This window comes from Oculina patagonica, chromosome 12 (assembly GCF_052425735.1).
Source record: "Oculina patagonica isolate OP01 chromosome 12, crgOcupat, whole genome shotgun sequence".
In the NCBI taxonomy this organism is placed as follows: domain Eukaryota; kingdom Metazoa; phylum Cnidaria; class Anthozoa; order Scleractinia; family Oculinidae; genus Oculina; species Oculina patagonica.
The window spans coordinates 4,511,793-4,521,792 of record NC_135769.1 but is presented as its reverse complement, the minus strand read 5'-3'; the positions used below and the strand labels follow the sequence as shown (position 1 = coordinate 4,521,792).

Below are 10,000 nucleotides of genomic sequence, written 5' to 3'. Positions count from 1 at the left end.
TTATCCCATCATACCGACGAAGAACGACCAAAGTGAACCGCACTTCGTTTTAGTATCCAAGATCAGAGCTTCGTGACACGAAGATTCCGAAATCCACGCAATCTGAGTACATTCTAACACCGAATCCGTCGATCCACGAGCCTATTAACCCCCCTCCCCCCCCCCCCTCCCTCTTTAAACCTCGTCTTGTCTTGTGACCCTCTTGTGTAACACTTGTAAACCACTTGGACAAACTCACTCTTTACAAGTAGTTGTTGTTGTTGGTTTCTTTTTCTGACATGTTGTTCCTCTTTCCATTTCTGCAGAGCGGTGTGGTTGAACATTCCTGGATTGATAATCATTGTGACCTTGTGCTGTTTGGACGGACTCGTTATCTTTGCTGTATACTCTGACTGCGACTTACGCGTACAAGAGAAAATCACCAGCAATGATCAGGTAAACAGTTCATGAAAAAAGCCCACGCCTTTTACAGCAAGGCGCCCAAAAGTGTGACCACTTTTAATTTATTCACATTCTTTCGTTCAAATTTAATCCAATCAGAAGTCAACTGCAAGCTATCTACGGCTTTTGATTGGATTAAATCTGCACGAAAGAATGTGAATAAATTAAAAGTGGTCACACTTTTGGGCGCCTTGCTGTAATAGAAGGGATTAAGAGGTGTGTTCCGTCTGCAAACCACTATTATTTTGTTCTTCTTAGACTGCAAACTGCTTTTATTTTCTCCTAAAGACCTAAACCCCATATTTTCGCAAACCGCCAGATAAATGCGAATGTACCCGCAAACCGACAGTCACAATTGGCTTAAACCGCCAAACCGCCACGGCCAGAGTATAAGAGACCCTCAAATGTGTTTTGTTCTTTGGGCGAGACACTAAGCCTACTTCGCAGAAGAACGTCTGCAAAGGAGTCTACGAGACACTCTCATATTACCTCTCTCTAAAGCTTTCCCAAGATGCTTTAAATTTTCCAAAAAGTTGCCCGAAATGTCTTAAGAAGTTACTCGAAAGTCAGTTGCTCCAAAAATCCAAAAGTTGCTCGAAAGTTGCTATTAAAATCCAAAGCTTGCTTTGAAAAAAAAAATATATATTCCAATTTCCCTTTATGAAGGTAAGACTAGAAAAACGTTTTCTGTCTGTCTGTGTACTTGTTTGTTTTCTAGACTCTTCCGTATTTCGTGATTAACAAACTTGGACATCTGAAAGGATTGCCAGGAATGTTTACGGCTTGCCTTTACGCTGGAGCTCTAAGGTACAGTTAGTAGGTCTTTAACTTCTACTGCTCTTTTATTTTGTCCGGCCCTGTCCCCCACCCGAAGCGTTTTAACATCACAATAATGAATATAGGCGTCATGTAAGGCAACTTCGTTGCCAGGGCTTTTCCAATGGTAGTTTTCCCGCCCTTTTCAAATAAAAATGGAGAAAGCCATGGGAACGAGGTTGCAAGTTGACAGCGAATCTCACGTGATATTCACATGTTCAACAGCACTGCATCTTCAGCCCTGAATGCCATGGCGCTTGTGAGCTTAGAAGATGTTGTCAAGAAAAAGGTCCCGGATATCACCGACGCCGATGCTGCCAAGCTATGCAAGATCATTGGTGAGTTGTGTTCGCTTGACAATGGCAGGTCCAGGGAATTGGGACCGCGTTGGTCCTAATAATGGCAGACCCTGCCTCCTTTGTGAAGTAAGATAAGGCCTAGCTGCATTAGCACTCCGTTTTCCTTTGCTTCAGTTGAATCTTCACCTCGACCCCCCCCCCCCCCTCCCTCCACCCCTAACTTTTAAGCCCCTCTGTACCTGCCGCTGTTTGGAGTTGCCCTGCCTACCTACCTACCCCTACACCACCCCCCCCCCCCCCCCGCCCTAGATTACTATTTCAATGACTATAAGCAAATAGACCTGTCCCGATTGTGCTCGGCAACTTTTGAGCAACTTTTGACGTGTGCAGCAACTTTTTTTAGGGTACATATCAAGCACGAAAAAATCAACGATTTCATAGAGAATTCACTTAATGCGAATTTCTTGAATGTTTATCAACCCTTTGAACACATCCTGTTAATAGACAACGTTTTTTTTTTTGGTTTCGTTAGACTTAAGAGTATCTTTGAATTTTGCCCATATTTGCGAACAACTCTTTCAAGCTAAGTTTCAAGCTAGTTTCCTTCACCGATGTTAGCACTGAATTATTGAGAAGAACGAAAAAATAAAGCTTTTAATACCGTTTATATAAAATATCAAGAAATTTAGGTAGCAACTTTTTGGATTTTTGACAATTTTTTAGCAACTTTTTTGCATTCCAGTGAGCAACTTTCCAGCATTTTACGAGCGCAATCGGGACAGGCGAATTAGAAAAGAGCTGAGACTACCTTACTTCTAGTTGCTACAGCCGTGTGATCCCCAGGAGTCCCGCCCAAGACGTTTCCTCATTGTTTGGTGAAATTTATATTCCAAAATCTAATAATGTTCGTTTCTCTTTAGCCCTGTCGTTTGGCGCCATTGTAATTGGTGGAGCTTTCGTTGTAAAGTACGTGGGAACCATGGTTTTGCAGGTTCGTAAATGTTTCGTTTTATAAGCCATTTACTTAGCCAAATCCCTATGCGTTCTCCTCCTCTCTCAGGCGAGCGCGAGGTCCACGTAAGGGCCTGGGAACGGGTTAGTGTCATTCGGTGACGTCACGATATTTCGCGCCAAATCGATAAGTGGGAAGGGAACGCCTGGGTACTAGGCTGCCGTTTACTGACTTCCCTGATGATATTGGAAACATATCTACATGTCGGTTTAAAAATCAGTTTTTTTCCTACTGATACGTGGTTGTTTTCCCTCTTAGTTGGCGTACAGCATTTTCGGAATCTGCGGTGGACCACTGCTGGGAATATTCTTCCTTGGAATGTTTGTCCCACGAGCTAATTCTAAGGTAATGTATATTTATAATCATCGGCATAAAAGGGCTAGAATAGGAACGAGAAAATCTGCCAAATCTATTTTTATTATGCATATTAGTATTAGTCATCTTTTGTTATTTATAACATTGGCTGCGGTCACATCTAGACTACTAAGGTCTACTAACGGCGTTAACTATAGTTCTATTTCGGTAATGTGACCGCCTCTCTCTTCATCCTAACTATAGTTAGAAAATTTACGCCTCGCTGATCGTAACTTGAGACTAACTATAGTTAAACTTTAGTTACGTCGTAGATGTTACCGCAGCCAATATTGTTTCGATTGGTCCTTTAGCGTAAATGACCTCTTTTTACTTGTTTACGCTCGTCAAAGAAGATGCCTTACTGTCAACCAATCAAGTAAAAAAGAATCGCGACTTGACGTTCGCGCGCTTTCCCGAGGTTTGCTGTGAAATTTGAGTGGTTGATCTATGTGTTAACTTTAGTTTAAGTTTTACGATAGTTAGATAAAATTTATTTTATGTCAAAATTTTCAGGCCCCGTCCACACTAATGTGTTGCTGTCGATTTGGTTTTCGTCTGTCGTATACACTGATACGCTCAAACAGCGTTTTGAAAGTCTCCGTTTTCGCCTTCCTTTGCCAGTGTGGACATTCAGGCGAAACGCATTAACGATCACGTATTAGTGCGGACGGGGCCCAGTTTGAGCCCACTCACGTATCTCATAGCGAAAACCAGAATACAGAAAATAGCTCGAACATATCTTCTGTCTATTTCAGGGTGCATATTTTGGCGTATTCACCGGTGCTGCCTTGACCACCTGGGTGTTCATTGGATCTGTGTTATATCCACCAAACAAGTACCCAGGCCTGCGCTCGGTTGAAGGTTGCGACTTTTACATGAATGCACTCGCCAACCAAACATATGCAAACGGTACCATCAATAACGCATCTCTTGAAATTTTAGAGAAATATCCAGATGGCCTAATCAAGAACCCTTATACAGAACACGAGTTAGTATATTTCTTTCTTTGCTTAAAAACTGATCGCGCGGTCATTTTGTCGCCTCAAGCTCGACGGACTGCGAAAATAAATAGACTGACTGCTCGTAGACTACACCTAGTTAGCTCCGCTTCCCCTGCCCGAGATACCATAATAATGACGCAGTTTAATGTCTTTTTCTCACAAAATTTCACTCAAGTCAATGATGACGAGAAATTCAACGAATTAGAAGATTTTACAGATGACAAAAATGAGCTAAAATAGCGAGAAAACCTCGCGAGGCTGTCACAATTTCCACGCGCGCAAGTAATAACCAATCAGAGACAAGGATCTCTGTAGAGCTACGTCATCAGTTTGGAATTTTTCGGGTCAAATGATGGATTTATCTCAAGTGCAACCTCGTGCCCAGGGTCCTCCTCTCCGTTTTCAAAATGGCAGCTCGTCTGGAGAACGGAGAAGACCCTGGGGACGAGGTTGCTCTCAAGCGGGGAATTAACATGATAACTTGAGCGAGCTAAGAGAGGCATCTCTTTACTTTGACTCTTACCAAGTTCTTTTCGTTTTTATTTTTATTTTTTATAATCATCTGTTTGTTTGTATATTTCAGTGCAGCCATTGCTGATTTCTACAGCATGTCATACCTCTGGTTCAGTGGCCTGTCAGTTCTGACGTCATTTGTTATTGGCATTATAATGAGTTTAATTCTTGGTAAGTTTACTTATTGACGTCATTCTGTCAATCCATTGCGTCATCACGTAACGCCATGTAAGACGCAACCAATGAGAAATTTGGAAACTGTTCCATATTTGTTGCATGCCATCCGTTGTTGTTAGGGGTGGTATGCAAAGTTCTTTTTCTGCCGCATCTGCGAATTGCTAGTTGTTTTTTAGCCACAATCTTGATGCCACTCGATCGCGAGCCTGTTTGATTGGCGGTTCGGTAGGATAGTTTTAGTTTACTAGAAACTTGGGTGACGAGGTAGCCTAATGGTTAGCTCGCTGGACTCCGGATCGAGCGGTACGGGTTCGAACCCTGGCCGGGGCACTGCGTTGTGTTATTGGGAAAGACACTTTATTCTAAAAGTGCCTCTCTCCACCAAGATGTATAAAAGGATTAAAGAGATTAAGCATGACGTTTATTGTTTCTTGTTTCCGCGAACGGCAAAAATTCAACTTCTGCCGTCTGTCGTTTGTTGTTTATACGCGGAAATGAGTTGTTTTGTGTTTGTCGTGAATGTGTGATGTTTTTTCGTATTTTTATGAGGGATTCATTTTAGAATTCGATGAAAAAAATAAAAAAAAATGAAAGACAAGCTCGCGTTTGCCGTTAGCGGTATAACGTCATGCTTAATCTCATCCCCACCAGTGGGGAGTAGAAATACTCCTAATCGCTTAATGCTATAGAAACCGGGATAAGCGTCTGCTCTGTATGGGTCACTGTCTCTCTCCTCCGCAGAGGCCTCTTTCGTGGGGGAAGGCGAAAAAACACGGGTGAGGAAGGCGAAAACACGAAAAATGAAAAATAGGGGGAGCGCGGGGGACGACGGGAAGGGCGAAGGAGCTCCTTTCCTTTCCCCTTCCCAGTGTGCCCCGCGCGCTTTGGTTTCGATTCTCTCCAGGCTCCGCGCGCTTACTTTTCACCTCTCCCCGTTCCTCTCCCTATTTCCCAGCCCGTACGAAACACGAAAGAGACCTCTGCGGAGGAGAGAGGGTCACTGTATAAGGCTCGACGCAGACTTTACCTTACCAGTGGAATTTCGGTTTCTCACGCCTCCAAGAAAAACCAATATCGGTTCGAAAAATCGGGGGGGTTAAAATTGTAATGTTAAACTTAGCGAAGGAAAACAGCTTTTGTGGACGCTTTTGGTAAGAGTTATGGAGAGTCTCGGGAAATCGCGATTCCACAGTGATGCCAAATTTGAAAGCAAATGGTTCAAAATCTGCTTCAAACGCTCAAGGAGAGGGAGAGAGTTAAGGGGACTCCCACGGAAATTTTGAATGCAACCCAAAAATTCAAATCGAGCTTTTTAATCCCTAAAATATGCCAGTTTTTATGATCTGATCGCCATATGGCAAAGATTTATAATCAATTTATGAATTAATGCTATGAAATAATTGGATCTTAAATTTAATGTTTCACTTTCTTTCTTGAAGAAACCAAGGAGGACAGGGCAAGAGAGATTGACCCAAAGCTGTTGTTTCCCGTCAAGGAATGGTTGCTGTCATGGCTGCCTGGTCACAGCTTTAAATGGGACTTTGAGGAAGAGGAGGAAGCCAGACTAAAGGCTATGGAAGACGAGGAGAACAAGCCTATTCATCAAGATGTGAGAAAACTAAACAATAACGAAAATTGGTATATGCTGGGCTAAAACGGTGGATAGCGTTTTTTGGCGCGCGCTGATTGGCTACTCAAACTCCGAACATCCTTTGCTATTCACCTCCGAGTAACGCGGGCGAGAAAATTGCAATCGTTGACAGACTAGGAATGCCACTTTTTGCAGCAAACCATCTCATGGCTCAAAATTCTCCATGCCGGGGGCATTCGGCCATTTCCGAGTAACCCTTTGCCTCTGTTTCAAAACGAGCCTACGTGCAAAACCGTTCATATGAAAATGAGTTTCACCTACAGGTCCATTTTCATGCAAATCAAACCCATTTTCATTTAAATGATTTCGCAGGTAGACTCGTTTTGAAACAGAGGCAAAGGGTAACTCGGAAATGGCCTATATAAGATAGAGCCTCCAAAACAAAGCGTCTTCGACCAGTCAAGTCTCACGTTCCTTTGTTTTGGATGTTTCAGTGCATTGCTTGCTTTTCAGCATGGTGAATTTGTAACATGAGACCGTTTCTTGGAAAAGGCCCATTGTTGTTCTCATACGATTTTCTCAACCTTTCTACAAACTCGGGGAAAACTATTTTGTGTGGCAAGAGAACGAAACAACGAGAAGAGAGTTGAAAATACAACGCGCAGCGGTGTATTTTTGACTTATTCGAGGTGTTTGGGTAGCCGATGAAGCACTGTCTCGAGTGTTTGATATATCTTCTCAATCGAAACATAAACTTTGAGTAAACGGAGAAATAAAATCGTAAAAGATCTATTCTTATTTAGACCGGGTACGCGGGTATCCAAACTTCCTTCATGGTTGCGATTTCCTTTTTTTAACTTGATGAATTATTAATGAGTTTGAGAAGTTTTGTGTTAAATCACACAGTACGCATTTTCAACGATATTTTACAGTGCTGTTAACATGACGTACTCCTTACAGGAAATCAAAGTCAACTGGGACGATACTCCGCCGGTGGACCCTGGTGACAAGCAGGAGAAGCACGAAATGGGCAATATGTACACGGAGAATCTTATAACGGAGACGAAATTCTGATGTAACCGACGATTTCTACTTAAAACTACTTTGCAGTTTCTTTTCGCAGGCTATTTAGGTCGTTGATTGTCACAAAACGTTTGCCTGTACATTACTCACTGAGGGCAGTTGCTGTCGTTCTCGTTCCCAGAGCCCCTCTTGACTCTTAACGGGCGAGGTCTGGGCACCAACAGCCACGATGGACAATATGACGACCTAAATACTGCAAGGTTAAAGGGGCTAGGTCACGGTATTATAGGTAATTCTATTTATTTTCGTTAGTTAAGAGCTCTAAACTTTAAATTGGCAGAGCCAGTCTTTTATTGGCAAAATCACTTTATGACTTTTTAAATGTTTCGCAAAAAGACTTTATTGGCATAAAGTCTTTTATTGGCAAAATCACGGCCACATAACAAACAAGGAAATTTTCGAGCATTGTGAATGGCACTTTCATACAAATTGAGATAAACTTGAAAAAAAAGTCGGGCCGACGTTTATCAAGTTTACGTACCCGACCGCAATCCGTTTTAATCTTTTCAAATTTTGCCCACCCATGCCCCTTTTTGGCCTTTCTGTGTTTATTTTGAGTTCTTCTACAGTTTTAAGCCGTTATTGCGATATTTTTAATAGTTAATTCAATCTATTAACAGTTTGTAAGAGCTGAAATTGCCTAAAATTGCGTGACATAGCCCCCTTAAGACTTACGACTACTATCTGTTCATCTGTGGAAATTCTTTTTATATCAGTACCGGCTTCAGAAGTAATCCAACATCTAGTTTAGATAAACAGATAGTGCTAAGCAGTTTTTTTTAAGGAGGTCTTTGTATATGGGTGTCATTTGCTTTTCTACTCAAGGATAATGCTGTCTTATATTGCTGAATATTTGCTGCTTGCAAGTCGTAATGCGAAGGGTAGGGCTTTGTTCAACTTGTGTCGACATATAAAAATACGATGCATTTTGAGAAACAGTTTTTCTTCTAGTAAGAATTTTTTACAAATTTTAACAAAACTTGCTTTGAAATTTAGACAATTTTTGCCTTGTACCAAAACAGAATTTTATGTCCAAATGTCGTGTGTGAGACTTTGTCTCTTTCCGAGCTATTCCCATCGCATCCCTACGTCCAAAATGTTTACATCAAGTTTCCAAATTCATCAAAAGAATCTGAGAATTCCAGGCGGGATTTTTAATAACAACATGTCGGGACTCGGTTGTGTGCATTTTTTATCAGTTTTGTTTTTCTTTGTAAATACATCTAAAGTCATTTCTATAACATGAGAGACCATGTCTATAGCATGCTATAGAATTAAGGTCCTCAATTTTTGTCAAACACAAGCATGGTCCAATACTGGTGGAAGTTACTCCGGGAAAAGAATACATGAATTTGCTTACTCTACTTACATGACTTTTTCTTTACCTCACATTTTAACGGGAATATTGAAGTGACCGGTCCCACTTCCTAGCTTTTAAAGCCTATATGTAATAACACTGTAGCTAGAAATATATATTCTCATTTAATCACCGTAGCCAGCGGGCTGCTGCACCAATTCATAATCATCTTTTGCCTTTTTAACATCGTCGTTCAATTAATTTCTTTCCAAAAGAAAACGTTTGTACCAAGTTTTGGTAAACGACGAAATAAAGTGTGTTATTATACTCTCTTTAATAGCGTGGATTCTTTAGTTAAACGTCGATGAGTATTTTTGGTTCCGAAAGGTGTGGTCATGCTCCCTAGTCTTAATTGTTACTTTTGATTTGGGTAAGAAGGGTTGTTAGCGGTTCGTATAATCCCTGCCACACCAATGGGAGAGTCTTTAACTTGACTCGTGTTAAGTGCTCCACGATTTGCCTCTGTGAAAGTTAGCGGATGACGACTAAAAGACTGGACCCAGTCAAATCAAATCATCTGCTAAAACTTGCAAGCAAGTTCTTAGTTCCCATTCGCTCATAATCTCCTTCTGTAGCAACCTCGTCCCCATGCCCAGGGCGCTTTTCCCGTCAGAGCTATGAAGGCAAAAGCGCCCGGCCTGGGGATGAGGTTGCTTCTCTAGCCGCTAGAGAGCGTGCTCACAAGTTATCAGACAATAAAAAAGCATATATATGTTTTTATACCAATAGTTACGCAGGCCGTTCCCGAGTTGAGAGAAACGAGATGAAAGAGAGGTTTCTCTAACTGGATAGGCATATAGTACCGTCTCGTTTGCTAGTTGACATGTTCTACAAGATTTGCCTCAGACAAACTCCTTGTACCACTTAATATGGATTTCCTGTTTACACAAATGGAGATGACGGTTGACACGAATAAAAAATCAAGTACACTTTTGTTCCTTGGCCGTGGTTGGCTTCTGCGTGACACTTGGATAGATTCCGTGATCTACACAGACTTAAAAGGGAAATGATAAATTCCGCGCCGTCCGTCAGGCGTTCTTTTTTTCCTCCCGCCGCGAAAAAATAGGACGCCCAATCGCAGGTTACTGGATAGGCAGAAGTATCTTCTACAGTAAGACGATTTCAGTATAATCCGGGATCAACGTCATATCCCTTATAAAAAGAAAACACATTTTTGTGGTTGTCGTGGAATTTAAATTGAGAAGAAAATAAATACCACTGATCCTGCTGGGCTGGCTTACAGCCGGGTAAAAACGCTATGCTACGAAAACAACAACAAATTGTAAACGTGCCCAGTGTATTAGACGACTGCTGGGTATTGATCACTTCTTCGAGGTTCGTGGCACGCATTTAAAC

At 41.7% G+C, this 10,000-nt stretch overlaps 2 protein-coding genes across 2 annotated transcripts in view; one reads left to right on the top strand and one right to left on the bottom strand.

The window, feature by feature from the left end:
* LOC144631752 (sodium-dependent multivitamin transporter-like) overlaps window positions 1-8,916 on the top strand; it is a 22,229-nt gene extending 13,313 nt beyond the window's left edge. The window contains exons 7-15 of the mRNA XM_078490300.1: window positions 306-435; window positions 1,160-1,248; window positions 1,483-1,595; window positions 2,477-2,547; window positions 2,827-2,913; window positions 3,678-3,910; window positions 4,507-4,607; window positions 6,053-6,222; window positions 7,165-8,916. Of these exons, the coding sequence (XP_078346426.1) occupies window positions 306-435; window positions 1,160-1,248; window positions 1,483-1,595; window positions 2,477-2,547; window positions 2,827-2,913; window positions 3,678-3,910; window positions 4,507-4,607; window positions 6,053-6,222; window positions 7,165-7,278 (1,108 nt within the window). The 3' untranslated portion in view covers window positions 7,279-8,916. The remainder of the gene's footprint in view (window positions 1-305; window positions 436-1,159; window positions 1,249-1,482; window positions 1,596-2,476; window positions 2,548-2,826; window positions 2,914-3,677; window positions 3,911-4,506; window positions 4,608-6,052; window positions 6,223-7,164) is intronic.
* The window catches only part of LOC144631878 (Rieske domain-containing protein-like), a 79,389-nt gene that overhangs the window by 26,136 nt on the left and 43,253 nt on the right, over window positions 1-10,000 (bottom strand). The window lies entirely within an intron of this gene.